The 25,295-nt window shown below is 39.4% G+C and overlaps 1 protein-coding gene and 1 long non-coding RNA gene across 3 annotated transcripts in view; one reads left to right on the top strand and one right to left on the bottom strand.

Moving 5' to 3' along the window:
- Window positions 1-15,588, top strand: part of LOC125484901 — a 78,244-nt gene extending 62,656 nt beyond the window's left edge. Inside the window, exon 3 of the long non-coding RNA XR_007263703.1 lies at window positions 15,512-15,588. This is a non-coding gene — a long non-coding RNA (uncharacterized LOC125484901). The remainder of the gene's footprint in view (window positions 1-15,511) is intronic.
- dacha (dachshund a) overlaps window positions 1-25,295 on the bottom strand; it is a 355,808-nt gene that overhangs the window by 59,862 nt on the left and 270,651 nt on the right. Inside the window, exons 5-6 of one of the 2 annotated variants that reach the window (XM_048605493.1) lie at window positions 21,462-21,672; window positions 15,831-15,911 (exon numbers count right to left, since the gene is read on the bottom strand). In XM_048605493.1, the coding sequence (XP_048461450.1) occupies window positions 15,831-15,911; window positions 21,462-21,672 (292 nt within the window). The remainder of the gene's footprint in view (window positions 1-15,830; window positions 15,912-21,461; window positions 21,673-25,295) is intronic. The other variant, XM_048605494.1, reaches the window with a different exon arrangement.

Raw genomic sequence — 25,295 nt, 5'->3', positions numbered from 1 at the left:
GTTATTCATGTTGACTACAGGCTCCACATTTGAAGACAATTTCTCGCTCTTCTCAAATTCACAGATCTAGGGTAATTTTTCTTCCTTCTGAGACTATGGGTGTGGACATGGTGTTTAAAAAAGGAGAAGGACTTCTCTTCAGAGGCAAGGCGAGTTTTCCTTTGTGATTATGTTCTTCTCAGCTTATTAGATATTCATGCGTGTAAAATTGTAAGTTCTATGAGAATTTCTGAATCTCACTGGGTTCTTCCAGGCTCCAGCTTCCAGATTCCGTATTTAAAAAGCATCCAGGCAGCACTTCACTCTCTACAATCCAGGAATGTCAGGCAGCCTCTGCTCGTTACACCCAGCCATCACTGAAGACGTCAGAGACCAGAGAAAAAGTGATGTCAGCCTTTAGCAATACATCCCTAAATGTTCTCCTGAAGCAGGAAATCTTTCCCATTAAGTGATGGTTCTTTCTGTTCACCTCGGAGAACTCAATTCTCCTCTCTTTCCCAATTACCGCAGCTAAGCTCCAACCTCGGATTCCCCTCTCATTGCAGTCACAGGCCTGACTGTCTAAAGCACATGAAGACAGTTATCTTGATATCAAGTGGTTAAAAGGTGCTGTTCATTTACATTGTTAGATAAATGCTAGGAGTTTATTGACCACTCTTTTTTTTTTAAATGTAAAGAAGTGTCCATCAAAGATTTATGATATTTAGAAACAGTTCCAATTTTTAACTTAATCACTCATTATAAATTTACACGAGTAAACATGTTGCAAAGCTGAGATCAGTAATGTACACAGACATTCTAGTGCTGCAAGACAAATGAATAGACTGAAAAACCTGTGTATCCAACGAGAAAGACATGATCAACTCTCACAATGGCTGTTATAGATGTAAGGAGTAGTTGAAAAAGCATTTTTTTTTGTGCAGGTAATTAATAATAATGCAGTTTATTTTGAGAATTTGCAGCAATAAATGTACAGTTCTTCATATTAATAGTTCAATTGCTGAATGATGCATAACTATCTGTACATATCAAACCTGCTGTTTGAATGCATACTACATAATGGGTTTGGTGATCAAAATGGAATTATAGAATATTTCTCCTTCAAAATATTTTCTAACTAAATCACGTATTTACACAGTGGTTCCCATTCTTCAGGAATTTGGGAAGTTAGTTTGTTCAGTCATTACAATGTCATACAATTCTATAGCATGCATCGTGTACAGAGAAATTGCCCAAAATATTTTGAAGGGCAGTGACAAAGCATATACACTGAGCAGAAGGTGAAGTAGGGCTAAGAAGGGAACAGAAAATTTAACAAAAACACTGGAAAGCAGGGTGGGAGGTAATTAGGTAGAAACGTTAGAGAGTTAACATTAGAAGGTAAGGGTGCATTGTAGCTAAAAGAGTGTTACCAATGATGGAAAGGGGAGCCAATGTTAGTGAGAACATAGAGACAGTGTACTGGATTGACAGCAGACAGCTGATTTTATAAAATGTAGGACAGAAGTAGGCCATTCGACCATCATCTACTATTCAATGAGACCATGGCTGATCTGATAATCCTTATCTCCAGTTTCCTGCCTTTTCCTTACAACCATCAATTCCCTTACTGACAAAAAAATTCTGTTTCAAACTTGAATTTACTTAATGACCCAGCCTCTACAACCTTCTGCAATGAAGAATTCCACAGAGTCACTATCCTCTGTGAGAAGAAATTTCTCCTCATTTCTGTTTTAAATGTGTGGCCCCTTGCTCTGAGATCATACCCTCCGGTCCTCGACTCTTCCCACGATGGGAAACAACCTCTCCACATCTGCTTGGTGAAGTCCCCTAAGTATCTTGCATATCTGAATAAAGCTGCCTCACATTCTTTGAAACTCTAATGAGCACATGCCCAACGTGGGGTGGCACGGTGACGCAGTGGTTAGCACTGCTGCCCCACAGCGCCAGGGACCCAGGTTCAATTCCTCGGGCCATTGTCTGCACATTCACCCTGTGTCTGCATGGGTTTCCTCCAGGTGCCTCGGTTTCCTCCCACAGTCCAAAGATGTGCAGGTTGAGTGTATTGGCCATGCTAAATTGCCCATAATGTTCGGGGATGTGTAGGTTAGGTGGATAAGCCTAACTGCAGGGGTTGCAGGGATACAGTAGGGCTGTGAGTCTGGATGGGATGCTCCTCAGAGAGTTGGTGTGGATTTGTTGGACCAAATGGCCTGTTTCCACACTGTAGGGATTCTAAATATGCCAGTATATCTTTTCTTAGCTAAACGGGACAAAACTGTTCACAATATTTCAAGTGTGGTCTCATTTCTTCTTTAGTTTTGGCAAGACTTACCCATATTTATACTCCATTCCATTTGCCTTGCCTATTACCTGCTGAGGCTGGAGGTTAACTTTGCGATTTATGTAAGAGAATTCACATTTATTTAAATAATTTTTTTCAACCTCTGATTGATTAAATATGGATCAGGTTTTGGTTAAAATAGGGGATGAATAGAGGAGCTATGTATGAAATTGTTAGTACGTCTGCCTCCTTGCAAGTCCAGAGGCAAATGGTGGGGCCTACTTAATGGATATGCACCTGTTCTGAACAATAGCAGAAACCGAACCGAAAGGGCAAGATGCTATGGCAGAAGATAGCAACCCCATTGTCCCTGTGGCATCGCTATACCTTTGTAGTATAATCAAAAGTGCTCCACAGATAATGGTAGACTCTGGCCAAAATTTTGACGTAGTTTCCGCAGAAATGAAATTCAATAAGTTCTGGGCTAACTGTTACTGCCCCTTTTGTAATGAAAATGTTTTCCTTTCTGATTACTAATTTGGAAAAATGGTAGTTTAAATGCTGTCTGTGTTTGCTGCGCCACCTCTACAAACATACAAGTCTTGAAAATAGTTGAAATAAACTAGCATATTTTAAATCTTTGTGATTTTTGGTGCAGAGGAAACATTACTTAGCAAATGTAGTTAACAATTTTCAATCCCCTGATTGAAATGTTTCCTGTAATTGAATTTGTTATTAATGACATGTACAAGCGTTATGAATCACTCAGGAAGTTCATGCTGATATAGGTTGGCTACAGTTTGGTAACCTCGCAGGTACTATCTTCGAAGCATGTCATTCCATTAGTACATGGTTTGGGTGTATTGTTTCGACAACGCAACAAATCTAACTTTCACAAAGCAATGGATAATGAATCCACTCTCTGTCATGTAAGCAAGTCCCCCTTCTCCAACTTGCAGGCAAATGCCCCACATCACAACCTATGGAAATAAAAGGGTCATTCCATCACGCTAGCAGCACCAGTTCAGCAAGATTTATGATACCATAGCAGTTTTCGTTAATGGCCTCAAAATAAAATTGTGAATACTGATCAAGTTCATCCAACTGAGGCAAGTAACAGCCAGAATACTGAGCTATTAAACTGTGCTGCTCTGCCATAAACAAAATATCTGGGACAAATTAGAAACTCCTTGATCTCATCATCTTGACTACATCCAAAGTCTTCAGTTATAAATTACACAGAAACTATCTGATTGTCCAGGAAAGACATTCAAACCAGCCCAATATTATGGAAGTCATCTGTTAAAGTTTAGGTGATTTGGCAAATTTAGTACATCAAATATGATATTTATGATCCTGGAATGTATATTCCCAACCTTTCCATTAATCGCTTCTAAATATTTTATGCATTGAATTAAAGTTAGAGAAACAGATGGAGTAAGGAATCCATGAAATATTATGCATGTTACATTATTCCATTTTTCTTAGTTTCGTGTTTTCCATACTGGGATCCCTCTGTCACTTAACATAAATTATAATGACAACCATTCTCTTCACAGTTTCTGAAAACAGAGTTCTAAACAGAAAAGAAGTCTTGGCAGATCAAGGAGCAAATTCCAATGAGACCGTGAAACCTATTAATATAGTTGGTTTTTAGTTTGGATTAATGCCCAAAAAGATTAACTAGTCAGCTTTCTTATTTTGTGATTGTTTTTGGATTCATAGTCATTACTAACATCCTTTATCATATGCCAATGTTGTTCAACAATCACTTCTGTCAAAAGCATAAAATGAAGCTTTAATTGAATTATATTAAGCTTAACTTTCCATCTCAATCACCATCTAACACTGGTGTGAATTATCTTCTTGGTCCATTAGTAAGTTAAACGTTTAAAATCTATCTAATATTGCAATCCATTATCATATAAAAAGCAATACTCTGGTTTACTGTTGTTTGCCGAGTCATCATAATCTTATCTAGTATTTTTCTATTTGCCTGTAAACATTTATATACGCACTGGAGGTACGCTGGGTCAATAAAGCTAGTTCTGCAGTTACCCAGAGTTTGTTGGGGCTGTGTACCATCCCTATATTAAGAGAGATTAATTCAGTCCTGCTGTTTGATGTAAACAAAAGCTGAACAAGACCATCAATTATATAATCTTAACAAGTCATGCAATTTTCTTTGAATAAAACATAAGGAAAACACAAAATAACCCTGGCTGGAGTTAAATAATAAATACAAGTTGAATGATATATCTGATCCGCTTTAAAATGCACAACGTAATTCAGCTTTTGTTTCTTTTTCTACACTCTTCATTGTACCTATAATACAGAGGTGGGGATTTATCAGTGGACCAAAGCGGTTTGACTGTATGTTATGCCTGGTATTATTCAATTCCACTGACTGCAGTAATACTGAATATCAGGCTCTGTGCATCGGGGTGATTGATCTGATTCCGCTTGTTTTGCCTTGCCATGCAAGGTGAATTTATATCCCCTGGAGTGCAATAGTTGAATGCTGTTGCAAGCACGAGCAGGATACCTATTCTATTGTGGAGAAAATAGGTAAGGACTTACACTGCTCAAGACAGTCAAACCGAGGCAATCTTTTGGCGATGCCGAATTATTTGCAACGTGTAGTACACCTGTATATTTCAAACAAATAAGCTTATATAAATATTATCCATGGGCATTTAGCTAAAAGTGTGGTTTTTGAAGAAATCAGTTCATCCACATGACTCCACATTCTCCCAGAAATCAGAGAGGGGGAAATCTGTTTGATTTGACTATAAACAACAAGTTTGAGCTATGCCAAGTCTGATAGACAGAAGCAAAATTGTTATTAGCAGAAGAAAATAGTTTGTCCAAATTGAGCCTGAATCTGGTTATCAGTTACAAATACAGAACATTGTGTAATGACTCAGCAAACTGGTGTAGTGTATCGATCAGGAATTGGTAAGATGCTGCAGACTGATAAATTAAGGAGGGTAAATGAGACTCATTCTAATATCTTTAGGTAAGGTGTTAAGATAATAGTCTGAGAGCAAGGACATCTACTATCATCACTAGTAAATATTACATGTAGATGGATATTAAATTGACAGTAAATATGTTCCTGAGCTAGTACTTAAATCCAGGTAATTTTATAAATGGATAGTTTCTACTCAAAGTTAATGGACTGTGGCTGTTGTCTATATGTGATTATGTGAAAGTGCCCAATGAATGTTTAATACAGGATCTTATTTCCAGTGTTATACTTTATAAATGTGTTTGGACTGAGAATGTTGAATGTTTGAAGACTAAGACCGACGTTAATACCTGAATGTATTTAAATTTAACTCATGCCAACGCATCTGAAGACATACGTCTGATTTATTATTGAGCAAAGTAACCAAACTAATAAATAGTAAATAATTAAATAAATAGACTGCCAGTTGAATATTCAATGAGAAGGAGTTCAGACTTCACCAGATATGACTGTAAGATATGCATTTGCCACTAGGAGAAATTATTTAGCTTTTCAGGATCGAATTTTACACAATAGTTTCACGGCACCTTAATGAAAACATACCTCAATTAACAAGACTGCCAAACAATCCTAATTCCCAACCACCTACAGACTGTTCTGCCATTGAGACACTACGATTAAAATCATAAGGAATCTTAAAATATAACTCATTTCCTAATAAGTTCATACAAGGTAAAATATTTGCATTCGTGATCACATAAGAATGTGTACAAATCATTCCTTTCACTTGTTCTGTTCTTTACCAAATAAAATTGCGTAAGCCTATGCTATGCTTTATCTTGTGGAAAAATGTGACTTCTGATAATCTTATTGAAATATAATGTTATGCGTGAAAGCCTAGAGTGTCGTAAATGCTCAACTGTTCATTCTTGCGTGAGCTTAGAATACAGACCATCAACAAATACTATTTGCTGATGTCCTCTGTCCTTTGTCAAACATGCTCACTGTTACTGACATTGATCATGGTATCTGAATTATCTGGAAGAGAGACAGTACTGATGGAGGTTATTCAGCCTACTGTAACAGTACTGGCTAAAAGTTCCTAAGTAGTCCCACTACCCACCTTCTTCCCTGCTGCCATGGCAATAATTCTCCTGGCAAGCAGTAATCGAGATCCTTCCTAGCCAGATTCTGCACCATGCATGATCAGTTGATTTATTCATGAGGTTTGATTCAATGGACAGCTCTCTGCATTATCCACTTAAAGCTTCTATGTAGCCAGATATAAATATTTGGCCATTAGTCAACATTCTAAATGAGTAAATAAACAAATCCTTGGGATTTGTTAATGGAACATTACTTTTTTTTTTGAACAATGGTAAATTGTGGAAATTAGTCACTTCAATATAACTATTGGGTTTTTTGGGATGGCCATGAGTCATTAGGATTTCTGGCTCCAGTTATGTACCAGGTGTCAGGAAATTCCAGAACAAGTAATGTTGCTGGATTTGATCCCGGTTGTCAACACAACCATTGTCAAGACAAACTGGCTCTGGCTCTGTAAATGTGAATTTGGGTGATGGTTTAACCTACTTTGTTGACCAGATTCATACTAGTTGAAAAGAAAACTCACATAATAATCTCCTGCAAGAAGTACTGATCATTTTAAATTTCTAACCAATGGTGAGTATCTGCTGACTGTCGGAACACACCAAGAGGTGAAGATGGGCTGTTCAACAGTATTTCCTTGACTATTTTAAAATTTTTCAAAATAAGTACTTCTCATAATTTGAAAAGATTTATAAAAGGCTCTGTGAGTAATGAAAACATAGCAGCTGCAGTCTGCAGGAGATTAATTAGTTATATTGGAAGAAACACAGGATGGAATTTTCTCCTCATGCATCTATGAATAAAGGGGGAAACTCTGTTGCATTTAATAGAAAGCAGCTTGGTGTTCCAGGAAGTTATGTGGTACTGTGCCATCCTATCTCAGCCCGTGGAAAGCCCCATGGAGTGTTAGTATAAAATAGAGTCAAAACAGTTTGTGGGCAGATATCCAGTCTAGGCTTTTTCTCTTTCTGCTGCAGGAGTTGGCTCCTTATGTTGCAACAGTTTGTCAGGCATCAAGCATCTTCTAATATCACACCCAAACGCTTATTGTTCCTTCTATGACGTTATGAGGGCAGAAGGCATTGCCCATCTGTCCAGTCCTGTCTTAGCTTCCAATTCTTGGATTAAGGAATATTCAGGAAATTAGCTAATTCAGTGTAGTCAGGCAATGAACCTGGAGCCATCTTATTCCATACAGTTCAGCTACATGCTCGATTTTCAGGATCACAGAGCCTTTTCTCCAAACAAAAAAAATGCAATCCAGCTAGACAAATTTATTTTTCACTTGGCAGTATACCACTCTTCTGTATTAAAAAATATTTAATTCCTTCTATTGGAAGGGCATTGTGAAACTTGAAAGCGATTCAGAAAAGATTTGCAAGGATATTGCCAGGGTTGGAGGGTTTGAGCTATAGGGAGAGGCTGATAGACTGGGGCTACTTTCCCTGCAGAGTTGAGGCTGAGAGGTGACCTTATGAAGGCTTATAAAATCAAGGGGCTTGGATAGGGTGATTAGCCAAAGTCTCTTCCCTCGGATGTGGGAGTCCAAAGCCAGAGGGCATAGGTTTAAAGTGAGAGGGGAGACATTTAAAAGGGGCCTGAGGGGCCACTTTTTTTCACGCAGAGGGTTGTGCATGTATGGAATGAGCTGCCAGAGGAAGTGGTGGAGGCAGGTACCATAACATTTAAAAGGCTTTTGAATGCATGTATAAACAGGAAGGGTTTAGAAAGATTTAGGCCAAATGCTGGCAAATGGGATTAGATTAATTTAGAATATCTGGTTGGCATGGATGAGTTGGACCAAAAGGTCTGTTTCCATGCTGTACAGCTCTATCACTCTACTGAAGTGATGCTTTATGATTAATACTGACACATTTAAGTTTAAGTTGTGCTTTACATTTTAAAGCCTTAATTTTCAGATCTTGATGCTAGGAGATGACCTGAATACTTCAGGAATTAAAACTTAATCTTATTTTCTAAAAATAAGTAAATAAATATGAAGCAGGGATGCAAAGGTTGTGTGCATTTCAAGAGCTCTCCAAATGGAGTGTACGTGCCCCTACATTTAAAACATAAAATTTATCACTTAGTTGAGGTGTTTAGGTTCACTGCCACTGTTTTTTTTTAAAGCCATGTATTCTGTGTGTGGATTTAAAACAGAATTACTCAGCAGCTTGTTGATATTAAAACATGGAATTTGTCCTTTTTATTTATATAAAACAAAACATGTGAGCTCAGACTAGCCACGGGGCTGTCATTAATCTTTGCAATAAACTGCTCCAAATAGCAGTAACTGTTAAGCATTAGTTCTGGCTGAAATTAGCATTTTTCAAGAGTCCTGTGAGGCATTACTGTGTTGGTGCATTAGAACCAGCTTTCAGCATTAAAAGCTGCAGAAACTGGCTGTAAGATATGTTTGGTTACTGGCCAGGGCAAGACCTCTAAGAAGGAAAAAGAAAGTCACGATTTCCATAAGAGGAAAGCAAACAGTAAAGGAAAGATAGTGCAGCGATCTGCTTAATTGGCAGACATCAAACATGAGGATTAGAAGCAATTTTGTCAAAAATCTGCAATATGAAACTAATTTCCAAGCTTCCCTGCTTATCAGAAATGATGATGTTTTTGTTTGTAGCAAACCCTCTGATATGTTTTGCACCATCACAGTGAACAGAAGGCTCAATTTTCAGAAAACCTTCAACTCAGATTCATTTGCACTGCTCTATTAATGACATTATTAATGAAGATTTCACAGCAAATCATCATTGATGCTTTATCTGCTTAACTGATCTTGAGAAATGTAAATTAGGTTAATGTGAAAGCTTGATCAGAATTCTTCTGCTGCCTGAATATACAACTTGTCAACTGTGATATCAAAACAGTATCTGTCAATGTTTGGTACCCCATATAATCTGGGAATCTGAATTTTCTTATTCCTTCTAAGAGATTACAACAAAGCTGCTTGGGACATCCTTTCATTGGTCCCAACTAGTGACTAGTCTAAGGCAAGATTGTCGGTCAAAGTTCCATCTCCAATTCCATGTTTCTTCCCTGACAGTACTGTAGATGCGCACACACCAAATGGGCTGCAGCAATTCAAGAAGGTGGCTCTCTAACACCTTGCTTTGTTCTCCAGGACATTTGGGGATGCACCTTAAATACTTGCCTTGCCAGCAATGCCTACATCTCGGGGGCAAACAAACCGAAAGTTGGAAATCACATTAACCCATGCTGACACACTGCTGCTCGGGCCTTGTGGAACTGGTGCCAGTGTGGTTATGGTTTGGGAAAACAGGATAAGAGTTAGAAGACTGCTGGTCTTTATTAGAAATGCTACTTTTGACAGCGAACACAAGCACTTGCTTTGTAATTTCATTTGTTTTTACACTTGTTAAGCACTGAACACCACTCCTGATAGAAAGATCAGCATTTTTTTTTTCTCATGGCCTTTTGAGCATGCAGTGTTCTGCTTGGTATTAATGGCATTTATAATTCAAATAATTTCATTGAGTCGAATAGTCCAGTTGTGTTTCAATTCCAGATTTGCTTGCATACTGCTCAGCTCAAGGCCTGTGTTGTGAGTTTCAATGGAATGGCTATAAGAGACAGCAATTGGGCGATTTACTTCTTCCTCGACTCATCTGGGCATAGCACTTCCTCTCGAGAGCAGTGGGAAGGAAAGATGCACACATCTGTGCCATGGTTGCTAAAAATCTCACATCGTGCAACATTGATCATCACGCCCTGTCAGTATCTGTCAAAGTCAATGTGGCCTTGAAATTCTTCACTTCTTTTAGCTAATTTTGAAGATAAGCCACATATTTTGGCACCTTTACAGGTTGCTGATGCCCTCTTTGCCAGGGCTGGACATTACATTCATGTTATGGTAGGCATGATAGCTCTGGCAGCTTGGTAGTATTGCCTCTGAACACAATAACTTTCTCAAATGAAAACAGAAATTGCTGGTGAAACTCAGCAAGGAGAACAGGTGAGTGGAGAGAGAGGGAGAATAAAGGGATTATTGTCAATAGGAGCCGAGAGTGGATGAGAAATGGGTTGGCTATGCTAAAAGCAACCCATGTCATGACAGGGCCAAGTATGGGATTGGGTAAAAAACATGGAAGGACGGAATCTGTCTCTAAAGTTATTGAACTCAATGTTGAGTGCTAGAGGCTGCAGGGCTCCCAATCAGAAAATGAGATGCTATTCACCAACCTCACACTGAGTCTCACTGGAATACTGCAGCAGGCCTGTGACAAATGTTGGCGTGCAAGGCAGTCACCCAGTCTGTGTTCCAACTCCCTGGCCTATCCCCAGAAATGGAAACTGAGATAGCAAGAAGAAAAGAAAGGAGTCAGAGATGGACCAGGTGAAGATGAAAGCAGGGTGGAAATTGGAGGCGAGGTTGATCAATTTTTTTCAATTCCGGATGAGGGAAGCAACACCGATGATGTCATCGATGTAGCGGAGAAAGAGCTGTGGGAAGGAGTCCAAGTAGGACTGAAACAAAGGAAGTTCCACATTGTAGCTTTCTCTAGATGTGCACTCATTTTCTAGGAAACCACTATGACTCCGTTAACTTCCAACAGATCTGAGATCTTCACTCCAAATCCCAAAATGATGATGAATCCTAGGAGATAAGGAATATCTCTCGAAGATGAGGCTGCTATTGACTCTTGTGGTAGCTGCAGACAGAAGAACAGATGCAATACTTCCAATCCCACCTCCTCAATATGATCATCATTGAGAAGGGCATCATGCTTCAGAGGATGTTGTTCCCATGCCTGGTCAGTTTGTGTGGTACTATCTAATACCCTCCTGCAAAGCATTCAGTCATAGTAGTGGCATGCTGCACTTTCCATAATGTAACCCCAGAGAGGTGTGGACCTCAAACCCAGTGAAGTCCTGGAAGGAGAAAGCTCATCCAGGGAGAGAGGTTGGAGTAGGAGTTGAGATGGGAAGAGGGAGATGACACTGAAATCAAGAGCTTCTCTTGCTACATGATGATAAGGTAGACCTCCTCCTTGTTACCATCCAGGAAGAAGATCACCCTCCTCAGTCTCCAGCATTGGATCCAGGTTGACATCAACGAAGTGGCAACTACCCTGACCCAGCTGCTAAACTTCCTGCTCTCTCGTGACACCTTGCTTCCCTCTGGTGCTGTGGAAAGGGTTTTGTCATAAGCAGCAGATTTCTTTCTTAAGACAACCATCAGCCTCAGTAATGGCTGCCTGGGGTGAATAAATGAGTCCCACAGTTTACCTGACCCACTTCCATTCCTGATCTCATTTGGCTCTAAGTGGACAGGAAGCCTGACTGCTTTATCAATTGAGGGCTATAATCCATTCACAAGGACGGTCTGTTATTGGAAGCTTTTAAAAATTGAGTTTTTAGTATCTTTTTGGTATCTTTCCTATTTGTAATTCTGATCAGCTAAGTTTCCCAGGTCTTGGGGAAAACTCAAGAAGTAAGAGAAAAGTGCCTTTAAAGCACTGCTAATGGACAAGGATGAGCAGGAGTGTTTCCACCAGCCCAGCAAATTAGCTTATAAACCACCTACATGCTCTCTCCACCACCCCCTGTCATTTCCCCTTACTACAAAAACAGTCACCTCCACTTCACAAACCATCCTCTTATCCCATCGCTGCCCGCCCACTCCACTCCCCACTGGCATTCCTGCCTGTCCAAGATCGGGCTGGTTGTCCGGCAAGAAGCCTTGGGAAAGGATTTTGACAATTAATGAACGTTTACAGGAAGCCAGGAAGTATCCTCTCCACATCTCCCAGCACTGAACACACCGCTCAGTATATTTGGGGAGCAAAGTAAATATTGGGAGCAATGTCATTTAATACTGTTTTAAAAAATCCACTTTTGATTGAGTTCTTGCACTGTTATACTCAAATGTAAGAAATCCCTAAGACACGCTGGTTATCAAAGACCACCATAACAGTGGGGGGGAAAAAAACTCAAAGGTTTGGCATGGGTTCTGTACTTTAGTTCACCAGAACTGATTGCAGGTGCATTCTAAAACAATTCATATTCTTATCTTAAAGAACATATTACAAATTGCTGTAGAAATAGCCAGATCCAAACTGCTTCTGATGTGTTTGTGTGTAACTTAAAAGGAGAATGTGTTGATCAATTCCATATGTTTTATCCACTTTGCACAAGTGGCTATTATTCAGTGCAGTATTTCCGCACTATTGCCAAGGCGCCTCTGCTTTCTTTGCATCTATGACAAGGTCACATCCTTTTGTTGCTTTAAGTGTACTTTTTTTTAATCTTTCTTTGTAAGCTGATACAATGTTCAGAAAAATTCAGGAAATATCCCATATTGAAGAAACCCACAATACCTGTTTCACTTTCCGTGGCCACGTCAAGTGTTTTGCAGATATAACAGGAATTGCAGATGCTGGAGAATCTGAGATAACAAGGTGTAGAGCTGAATGAACACAGCAGGCCAAGCAGCATCATAGGAGCAGGAAGGCTGAAATTTCGGGCCTAGACCCTTCTTCAGAAATGGGGGAGAGGAAGGGGGTTCTGAAATAAATAGGGAGAGAGGGGGAGGCGGATAGCAGATGGATAGAGGAGAAGATAGGTGGAGAGGAGACAGACAGGTCAAAGAGGCAGGGATGGAGCCAGTAAAGGTGAGTGTAGGTGGGGAGGTAGGGAGGAGATAGGTCAGTCCAGGGAGGACAGACAGGTCAAGGGGGCGGGATGAGGTTAGTAGGTAGGAGATGGGGGTGCGGCTTGAGGTGGGAGGAGGGGGTAGGTGGGAGGAAGGACAGGTTAGGGAGGCGGGGACAAGCTGGGCTGGTTTTGGGATGCGGTAGTGGGAGGGGAGATTTTGAAGCTTGTGAAGGCCACATTGATACCATTGGGCTGCAGGGTTCCCAAGCGGAATATGAGGTGCCGTTCCTGCAACCTTCGGGTAGCATCGTTGTGGCACTGCAGGAGGCCCAGGATGGACATGTCGTCTGAGGAATGGGAGGGGGGGTTGAAATGGTTCACGACTGGGAGGTGCAGTTGTTTAGTGCGAACCGAGTGTAGGTGTTCTGCAAAGCGATCCCCAAGCCTCTGCTTGGTTTCCCCGATGTAGAGGAGGCCACACCGGGTACAGCGGATGCAGTATACCACATTAGCAGATGTGCAGGTGAACATCTGCTTGATGTGGAAAGTCTTCTTGTGGCCTGGGATGGGGGTGAGGGGGGAGGTGTAGGGGCAGGTGTAGCACTTCCTTGCAGGGAAAAGTGCCGGGTGTGGTGGGCTGGAGGGGAGTGTGGAGCGGACAAGGGAATCCCGGAGAGAGTGGTCCCTCCGGAAAGCAGACAAGGGTGGGGAGGGAAAAATGTCTTCGGTGGTGGGGTCGGATTGCAGATGGCGGAAGTGTTGGAGGATGATGCGTTGGATCCGGAGGTTGGTGGGGTGGTACGTGAGGACGAGGGGGATTCGGTTTTGGTTGTTATTGCGGGGACGGGGTGTGAGGGATGAGTTGCGGGAAATGTGGGAGACAAGGTCGAGGGCATTCTCGACCACTGAGGTAGGGGGGGGATGTTGCGGAATTGAAAAATGAGGACATCTGAGATGTACGGGAGTGGAAAGCCTCATCCTGGAAGCAGATGTGGCGGAGGCGAAGGAATTGGGAATAGGGGATGGCATTTTTGCAGGAAGGTAGGTGGGAGGAGGTGTATTCTAGGTAGTTGTGGGAGTCGGTGGGCTAGAAATGGATATCGGTTTCTACACTATCGGTTTCTACAAGCTCTACACCTTGTTATCTCAAGTGTTTTGTACCTGTCTTTTTATGGTCTCTCCAAAGATCTAATTTTACTTGACAATGATGAATTGGAAGTTTACTACAGGGAAACCCTTAGACATGAAACTGAGTGGAAGAACATAAGATGGCTTTATAAGTGAACATAAAAAATTTGCATCATGCAGTTATCACTGTCACAGAAATAACTGCACAAATAATATGTTTTGAGGATTTTACCCACTAAAAAGTTTTCAATGTCTTCTTTCTCTAATCCATTCATTTTATACTCTTCCCACTTCATCTCTTCTCTCAAAATTTTGCACTATTCTTCAAGCATGACAGGGCAGGTAACCTAACTCTTAGGCTTCTGTTAAGATTCTTGAACTTGGTGCAGAAAACGCTGACTTGCTTTCGGTGATAACACTTGGTATGCTTGGTATGACTTTGATGACCCACTGTGTGAGTTGGTATAGATATTGTGGCTAGGTATCCGATTTGTAATACAATATCCCATCGATACCCTCCAACACTGTGTAGCCATACTAAATTTTTAATAAAAGTTACAATCTGATCCAAGCAATGATGCACATTTTTGTTTCCTTTCCAGCATGCTCATGTTTAATAATTTCCGATGATGAAAAGTACGCTGATGACGAAATTGTAGCCTAACATTACTTAGCATCAGTAGGATGTCCACCACGACTAACAGCTGCTGCTTCAGATTTTTCTCTCACCTGCTTTTCTTTGGTAAATCTTGAATAGTTTTTAAATGTGAGTCATAAATTACAGCTCATAAAAACAAAGTCTGTCCCATTGTTTTCTATTTAAATAATTCCATTTAAAGTAAGTTTCACAGCTAAAAGCCTTGTACTTCAGCAACAGAGCACCCCAAATATCTAAGTGGTTGTACCTCCCCTGCTTCAGCTCTCCATCCCGGTATCAACTCTGCAGGATTTTAAATATACACGTTGGGATTTATATTAATCTTGCTGAACAAGAATAGCTTATTGTTCTGTTGAAAATGTTGGATCAATGTTTATATCAGCAATGAGAATTCCTGTTGAGATCAATGCTTAATAAAAGCAAAAGCTTTATTGGAAAATCCTACTTGCGCTTAACTGGAAGGAAATGACTGCAGCTGGAAATGTTATGCAACAATACATCAATCCTAATGTATAAAATATGTGGTCCTTTATTTGGGCATTTTTACATGGTAATATTTGCCTAATTATAGGAACCATTACATGTCAGAGAAAATTATTAAATGACTTATGTACCTTTTTTGTTTGAAAACTCATCTGCAATAGCAGCAGTTTTTGTAAATGTACAGGTTGACATTTTGTGAGTGTCCGTGAAAATAGCTCACCAGTGAATTCCTTCTGCATTCTATTTTTAGGTCATCCATTTATATATTCCCAGATGCTATATTTTAATGGTGACTTTAACTCTTAAAATAAGCCATGTACATTTTCCAAGTAGAAATGTAAGATGAAGATGAGAAAATTGAGACGGGTAAGTGAGTGGGAGAAGAAAGATTTTCTGCAATTACATTATAAAAGTGATAAAGCCTTTGCTGACATATCTGAATATGATCTTTCTGATCTCTTCCAGAGAAACTGGGATCAAAGCATATTCCGGGAGCTTTAACAACATGGTTATGTAACTGTTGTCTCTCTCTTCTCTTACATTAATATTAAATTAGAAAGCTGTCCTACCTTTCTCCTTTTGACTTCTCTTTATATTGGGTCCATTATCATGATCATTGAGTTCCCCTTCTCTAGTCCCAGGCTGACCAGCTGTTGGCAAAGAAAATATGTAATAATCTAATTTATTCAACTGGACCAACACCAGAGAATAGGCTCTTTTTAAACTATTCACATTATATTTGCATTCTTGCAAATCCAAGACTTTAAACTTCTCGTTAACCTTGGGTCCCCTACCTCAGCATAATAATACTTGTGCATTTAAAAAAATTACAAATATCTGAGCACATACTTCCAAGCAATGCCACATTGCCTGGCTTTGTTTTCATATTAGCTCTATCGTCTTATATAATAATGCTTTTAAACATATACTAATACAAAAAAATAGTTTTTAACCAACCAACAGAATGGTTTACCTGCCCATTAGAGACTGGTTAGTTTTCATTTTCAATGAAGAATTGTTTTATAGTGGATAGGCAATCTGTCCTGTAATTGGCTGAAGTTGATATTTACCCCTTTACAGTTGTGTGTGGTATTGATCTTCCTATAAATGATGCATTTATTGTATAGTGTCTGTCACACTGGAAATTGCATCTTGTGAATTCCACCATTGTAAATTAAAATTTCTGACTGGCTTCTAATTTGCATTCACAAATCACAAAAGAAGAGACAGACAGTGCGTGAAACAGACTTGGAAAAAGTTGATAACTAAATGTTGAATGAAGAACCACTAAAACAATGGGCTGCATTTTACAGGGGGTGCCAGAAGGAAAGTCAGCCAGAGGTCAACTCACTCCAAGTAATCTCACCCTGTAGCCACAGCCCATTGTGTGTTAGGTGAATTACTTCTGCCCTTCAGTGGGAAGGGGTCCCTACTTTAGGTGCTGCAAACCAATGCCATCGGCTTGCAGAGCTAGAGGTCAATAGAGTACGCTGCTGGGACTGCAAGAACCATCCTAACGTGGAGCCTGGCAGTCCCAGAAAGGTATTTTAGGACAGGATGGGATCATAGACTATAGGGAGATGGGGTGGGGATATCCATTTCGTAGGGTAAGCAGCACAGGTGATGTCTCATGTGTCGGCACCCTCAATGGACAGAGGTCACCTGTGAATGATATGCCCCCTTTACTTAGTACCTTTTTATCACATATGTGATTAAAACAGAGCCTATTCAATCCTGCCTGACTACACCTCTCAGCCATATTTTGGTAGAGGCAGTTTATTATTCAGATCAATAAGCTTCCTAACAAACTTAATTGACCTGGACTGCAGATATCAGCACCAGCAAACCTAGTGTATTCTAGAGGTCCACTCTGGAGCAGAAAGGAAGGCTATGGACTGGCCACTCAACCTGGTTTAAATGCTTCCTCACTGAAAATGCACCCAGCAGGGCATGCTAAATTCAACCTAATGCATTAATCATGGGTTATCAGCAAACTCATGTATTACTGGGCTTAAGGCTTTCAGCAGAATAGATATTAAATCATGAAGTTAAGATTTTAGTAACTTGCTTATGCTGTAGCATTTCTGAGTTTAAAATTGTGGCTTTGTTGCCTCCAGCAGGGTATTTTACTTGATGTGTCAGTACTGATATTATCCCTCGTATAATGAGAATCTAGGCATTGATATTGTAACATGAAGAATCCAATAGGCTTTTATTAATGCTAACTATTACAAATGTTACATTTTGCAGGCACCAAGTGCCTGGGCTGATACTCAGCCATTTACATAGAACTGTTCTTGTAGTGTGTCATGCTTCAAGTGATTGTGGAGTAAGATAGAGTATGACACCTTTTTATAGCTTCAGGTCATGTGCTAAGATGCAGTGATGATATCATAATCATGTCTTTTAAAGGTACACTAATATACAACTACCATACAGATGCCTGTACAATGTTTTCTGTTGGAGCACTGTACCTATCTTGAACTTTCTGATCATGCAAGTTCCCAAACTCTTCACAATTAGCCAAAAAGATTCTAGGAGGTGGGTTTTCAAACACTGGCAAGGTTGGAACACAATATAGGTGAAACTGGAAATCACTGTCTCAAAAGTCACCTCGGAATCCCAAATTGTTTAGCGTTTCCTTCATGGGTCGATGTGGGTGGGGGGAGTGAAGAGTTGGCGGGTAGGCATAGAAAATAATCGTAGTTCACTATCGATCATCATTAGACTCTTGTTAAGAAACTTGTTAACGAGAATCTCCAGTCTTGAATGCAATTTTTGTTTGATTTCAGCAAACCCCTGAAAGGTTTGGTGCTCGTTTGTGCCCAGTTGCTGGGTTTATCACAGGTACATTAGTATGTTCAACAGAATGCATGGAAAACTGAAGTTTGAGAAACCAATGAGCACTGGTACAACTCTACCTTTTTTTTGGCATGGTCACTGTCCTCACTTCCAGTTCCTTGTCTTCTGCTGAGCTACCTGCTATAACACACCAGCTCTGACAGTTAATAACTTGCCTTTGTTGCTGTCAGGAGGCAGGCAGCTCCTACCTCCTGAAGGTACTCAATGCCATTCAGCCTGTAAGCCAAGTCTGCCTCCTTTCCAATTAGGCAATTTTAAAATAAGGGCAGATTGTGGCAAAGTGGAAATGGCACGAGACTGGTAACCCAGAGACCCAGACTGCTGGAATTTAACTTCAATGAATAAATCTGGAATTAAAAGTGAGTCTAACTAATGGTGACTATGACAACTAATATTTATTGTTGTGAAAACTCAGATGGTTCATTAATGGTCCAATAGAGAAAGAAATCTGTCCTAGATGTGACTCTTGACCTGCAGCGATGTGGTTGATTCTTAATTGCCCTCTGAAATAGTCTAGCAAGCCACTCAGTTCAAGGGCAATTAGGGATGAGTAACAACTTCTGGCTTTGCCAGTGATGCCCACATTGCATGAAAGAGCAAAAAAGAAAAATTTAAAATAGCATCAAAAGAACAATGCTTTTAAGGAGCAGGGTCACGATTCTAAATTCTTTGTTTTGAAAATCCAGATCTAGATCACAATATATCACACCCAGCATATGGTCTGTCCCTGCAAATTGCAACTTTTGTTTTGTAGTTTTGCAACCGCAAGATTGGGTATTCACCGAATACAGCAGGATTTGCTGGAACAAGTCCTCCCTGCATTCTGGCTTTTCCATTGAAAACTGCTGGACTAATAAATGGGGTAATTTTTTTTGTGACTACTTCTGTATAAAATATTAAAGGTAGAATGAACAACCATAATACTTAGCTCCTCAGTACTATATAGGAAATGGCAATCTAGATTATGCACTCAAGTCTGTGGAGTGGGACTTCCAGCTTGAAACTTTTGAGTCAGACATAAAATGGGAGTGCTGCGCCAAGGTGAACACTTATCCACCAATTGCTACAAGCAACCTTTTGTATAAGATTATGAAATATGATTTTTTTCCATTCTCCCGCACCCCCTTCCAACACCAAACATGTATTTACTACGCTCTGTGCTACCTACTAAACCCTGACTCATCGTTATCATTACCTCTTCCTCTTTGAAATGTCTGTTCAATGTCGGGACCCTTCTCCCTCAGAATTGAATGCCACTTACCTCACCTTTTGAGCTTCTATTCACTCTCAATCACCCCTCCCGACTCAGGCAGTGGAGCCCAAATGTTTCAAACACCTGAATTTGTTTCTTGTCTTTTTAGGTTCTCTGAGGCAATTTTCTTTCATAAGTCATATGGTGTTCTTCCAAATAAAGCAAGTAAATAAAAATAGAACATGCAAAAAAAAACTAGCTTTCTCTTCATTTATCTTTCTTGCCACAGTTTGCAATTTGTTTCTCTGTAGTAGAAATTAAAATCTCCTTCTCCTATCTAGCCTTCAGTAGTAGACATGAGAATTTGATTTTGTTTCACTCTGTATTAACACTAATATGAAGAAAAAAATCTTTTCTCTTGACTTCTCTGACCTTGGGTTGGTATCTATCCCTTTCTGTCCAGACGTTCGCTAATATCAGTTGCTCTGCTCTTGCTGTAAATAATACTGAACATCATCCTGTTTAACTGTTTTCTGAAGTGTGTCATAAAAAAAAACAAAAGAAGATGATTGTGATTCATGCATCAACAACCCTATTTGAGCCTCATGTGCACTAAACGTACCTCTGAAATTGGTCTGTTTTTAAAACAAAAATCTTTAACAAGAAAACCAGCAACTGAAAATTGCGAAAAGCTGAAGGAAAATACTCTATCAAAACAAGCACCTTCAGAAATTGGCACTGCCCAAAATATTGTCCATATCCCAGCATTCTGGAGAAGCTGAAATCTTCAATAAGAACTTTAATGAAAACATCAAGGTGCTTGAATTTATACATTTAATGATGTTACTACAACATATGCCTATTTACTTATATTCTGACCTCTAGAAATGGTAGCCACTAACAGAAAAAAAAGATAAATTATGAAAAAACATCCAGAAGTGTTTTGAGAACTTTCTGAGAACCCAAGGGACAGAGTACTTCTCACAATGACAAGGTCACAGCGGACAACCAATTACAGCTATGGGCATAGAAATTTAGATGTGGGAAAACTTTGAAACAAATATTTATGCAGACAAACTCTGTACATATCTAATATAAATATTCAATGGGTTTTGACATTAATTTCCAAATAATATGAAATATCAAAGTTTAAGTGTTCAAATAGTTACAGCAGTTGCATTTTTTTAACCCAGTTTTGAGTTCAGAATGTCACTATTCATATAAAAAGTGACAGCCTCTGAAAGGACTTCACATTAAAGCTTGAAGGATAGCCTCTAAGCTCTTTGCATAAATCCAGTAGTAACATTTATATGCATGCTTTCTTAAAGGAGGAACATTGCAAATATATTAGTAAAAAGCTACATAAAAACGCATATATGATAAAACAAATTGACCTCACGTAGAAGTTTCTCAACATATTTACGGTACCTCTCTGCTCTGGTGGAGAAAGTTGTAAAAGCCCTTACATTGCAGTGTCTGTAAAATGCTTTTACAAACTTATTTCCAACTTCCTTTGTGAGAGATTTTACTTCACAAACAACCCCAGTGATAAATGTGTTAGGTGACACACTGGCAATTATCTTAGAAGATCGACATGCATGCGTTCATATGCATTTGGAATTTCTCTATATATTCATACAAGCATTGGCTATATTTGTTTACCAATATTCTAATGTTGACTTGTCACTTCCTAGCATTTAACTGGATTATGATATGATTTATAAACTACAATAATTACTTCAGTTTTATTCACTCCGTATCTCCATTGTCGTTTTGTGCTCTGCCCGTTGATGTCCACATTAATCTGTCAATGAAATAAAACCACTGTCTGTATGTCAGATACATACAGGATGATGGTATTATATAACTTCAAGACAATTGGTCTTGCGGCTAAAGTGAAGTAGCAATTTTTTTTAATCCTGGTTCATGCCAGCATGTAAACCCCCAACCAAAGTCACCACTGAATTGTTGTCATCATTGTTCTATCTTATAATAAGGTGATAATTAAAGCTGCGAAATAATGCACAAAATTACTTACGGGTTAAACAGTCTATAAATTTCAGAAATAATTAATTCACATAAACAAGAGCTGGAATTTTTGGGCTGTGTAATAACTCCGAGAACTCAACAACAAGAACTTGCTTACATATTCTGTCAGAGGCAATGTCATGTTGGGATGGTGAGCTAGACACACTGCTGCTCTGATGTGAAGAGGGGTGACTTCCAGGTCGATGAGTGTCTTCAAGGGATGGTGCTGGGGATGGGCTATTATGAACCCGCTCCTGGTGGCAGAACAAAAATTCAAGAGGTTGTCCAAGTAGATGAGTGTAACTTTTACTGGCTTGTACTGGCATTCCCTACATTCCGAAATACAAGGTTAATTTTCATTATTCATTCAGGTTTGTACATACTTAAATATATTGTTATTACTGATCTAACAGTGGAAAACACTGAAGTTACACATTTAGCACTTTCAACACATTTTCCATTCAAATACAGATCAAATCAATATTTAGAAAACATTATGTTCTTATTTAACTCATCACCTGAGTGGTTTCTGCCAATTTATATTTAAAAATTACTTATTGATTGTATTACCATTCCAAACAGAAAATGAATCTCTCTGTACCAGTTTACCTACATGCTTATGGAAGACTGTATTAAATAATAATTTACTTAAAATTGACCGAACAACCTACTAGGCCAATTTTGTAACTCACAGAACATAACATTTTTTCTGGCACTATGTTTCATGCAGTGTATTTGCTTTATATTGTAAATGATTTCCATTTTCAATATATTTTAGTTTGTGTAGACTGGATGCCAATATGATTAAATCCAAAAACCTACACACCTTGCGCATATGCTTTAAGTCTAACATAACGTTTCTGTTAGTGGCATGAAAGTTGATCAAGTAACATTAGTTGAATAGTGAGTTGTGAGTTCCTATTGACTTCCAACAAGACCAAAAAGTGATTGTCAGTCTGGAGGTGTCACTCCAAACATTTGGCACCTTCAGCTTTAGAAAACCTGCTGGGGGGCAGATTTTTTGAAAGAACTTATGAGCTCAATTTTGGCATAGAAATTCTGTCCAGAGACTATCAACGCCTACTGGATATACAGACATACATCATCAAGTCCCTATGTATCCAAGTTTCCACTCAAATGGCTGAAGGAGAAAAAAGGCAACAGCGAACAGCTAGAATAAAATGAACGTGACAGAGGTATCTCAGAAAGCATTGGTGCAGTATGGGTTTCAGAATTATGTGATATGAAAATCATTACATGAATGTTTCTAAGAAAACGAATCCTTATTTTTCAAGAAGAAAATGTACAAATTGAGGATAAATATAAAAACAATGGTTTTGCATTGCAGCTGAAAGAGCAGACAAAGTACAAAGTACTTTGGGACTAAGGTTTTCAAAAATGATCTGATAACTAAGCTTCATCATGATGCTACCAAAGAAAATCCTTAAGTCACTGCTGTAAGGTTCATCGTCAGGCATAATTCACTGCAGATCAGATAAATCAGACTTGCCAAGTTCACATTTATGACAATATCATGAGTTTTCAGTCCAGTTCTTAGCCAATAAGAAACCAATGATGTCCGACTGTGTTCCACCTCCAAAATGGATGATGTAATTGAAAAGCTCACAAAAGAGGCAATTTAAGTTCAAAATGAAAATAGAGTGGCTATATTAGTCAGAATAAAATAAATGTAAGAAGTGTGTCTTTTTTCTTTAAAAACTGTAGACGGCAATAAGAAAGAACTGTTTTCAAAAACAGGGATTTACCAGGATACCTGCATAATTTCACAGCAAGAAATTCAATAACCATTTGTGAATTCCTGTCTTTTTATGGCTATGGATTCTTGCAATGTGCAGTTGGAGCCAAGGTGCTTGTTTACAGGTGAAGCTGATTTTTCAAACCTGCTCAATTAGCTAAGAACAAGAGACACAATTTACAGAGACATGGACAGAAAGAGACAGAGGAGTGTGCATTTGTTCTCCCTAGCAGTAGATGTCTGTTTTCTGTAATGAAAAGCTCAGTTTAGAAATCATAGCATCCCTACAGTGTGGAAACAGGCCCTTCAGCCCAACAAGTCCATACCGAACCTCAGAGCATCCCACCCAGACCCATCCCCCTAATCTACACCTCCCTGAACACTACGGGCAATTTAGCATGGCCAATCCACCTAGCCTGCACATCTTTGGACTGTGGGAGGAAACGCATGCAGACACGGGGAGAACGTGCAAACTCCACACAGACAGTCGACCGAGGGTAGAATTGAACCTGGGTCCCTGGCGCTGTGAGGCTGCAGTGCTAACCACTGAGCCACCGTGGATTGAAGAAAACCAGATTACTTTCCTTCAGCAGTTGCTGTGAGGTATGACTTTCAATTAATAAATTAGAAACATTTCCCAAGTGGATCTGTGATTTTGTACTTCTGGCAAACCAGTGGAAGCTAACAGACAAAAACAATGAAACAGAACAGGATGATCTCAATAGGAATCAGGAAGCAAAGACCACCACACTGACTTTCAAGTTTATTCTACCTCCACCAATAATCTATTTTAGTGTGGTAGCTCACTATTGCAATGGGATATAACACAATGTAATTCTTAAAGATTGAAATATGAAGTAAATTTAGAGGGAGAGGTCAGTTGACTTCAATCATACACTTAATAAATATGAAGATCATAGAGCAGGAACTGGAGGGAGGTAAGGAATGCAGCTGTTTTGCGGCCCTGAGAAAAAGTAGAGAACTGTGATCATTCTGGTTTTCTTGGGAAGAGGAAAGCCTCTTAGTGTAACACAGTTAGAGCTTGGAAGAAAGTATAGAGGGAAAACTCAGACATACTATTTATAAGAGACATGAGGAAGGTTGGGACTGGATGCAAAAGGTGGGAAGAGGCTATCTATTAAATAACGAGCTTTAATGATATGTTTGGGAGTGCTGGGAGTTTGATGATCTTCCTCTGAGGAGACTAGAATTCAAATTTTGCACTTAAAAGAATGAGTATGCAGAGAAGAAGGCGATGCATGAGTGTTAAAATGTACCCCTTCATGAATTCTGTTAGTTTTTAGTTTTTAATAGTGCTTCACTTGACACGCCAAGGTCTATTTCAATGAAAACTGAGTGTATTTTTAAAATGGTATTAGATAGTAGGAGCTGCAGATGCTGGAGAATCTGAGATAAAAAGGTGTAGAGCTGGATGAACACAGCAGGCCAAGCAGCATCAGAGGAGCCAGAAGGCTGACGTTTTGGGCCTGGACCCTTAGTGTGCGTACTCAGGAGAAGGATATTTCAGAGGGGTCTGAGGGACGGAGGAATACGACAATTGTAAGACATGCAGGAAAAGTGACTATTTGGAATGCTGATTGAATATGCTGAATGATGATCATTAAAATAAAGTTTATAGAATGACAGAACGGGTGAAAGAGTAACAAGTGAGAAAATGCAGTGCCAGTCGGAACACTAAGTCTGGAAGTGACTGTTGAAAGCGATCACACAGCAGATGATTGAGTCTTTGATAGTGCAAGAGAGACATCTTAGTCATAATCCTGGCAGACATAAATGTGCAAGCAGATTTTGTAACATGAATAGATTAAATGATGAAAAGTCTCACAGCGAGAGGTAAAAGCAAAAGTCCTCAAGCTCACAATATTCTGGTGGCTGCCTATAAACTTGATGATGAAATAATTAGACAAGCAAAACAATGGGAGTTAGCAATGGGAGTGATTGTGGAGTTTATTCTGAGATATCAGACAAGGGTTAATCAGCACTGTCACTTGGGTGGATTTAGACTGGAGAATTCCCTGTCAGCGAGACTTATAAAGTTAAAACTGAATTATTTGTGAGGGGTTTTGAAGAGTGGCTGGGGATATAGCTATTACAGTGAATTATCCCAGATCATAATCATTGTGCCATTCTTAGATGAGTCAGAGAACATGAAATTTGTCATTTTTAGTAATGCTT

Source organism: Rhincodon typus, chromosome 14 (assembly GCF_021869965.1).
Source record: "Rhincodon typus isolate 14 chromosome 14, sRhiTyp1.1, whole genome shotgun sequence".
NCBI lineage: Eukaryota > Metazoa > Chordata > Chondrichthyes > Orectolobiformes > Rhincodontidae > Rhincodon > Rhincodon typus.
This window is presented reverse-complemented; position numbering and strand designations above follow the sequence as displayed.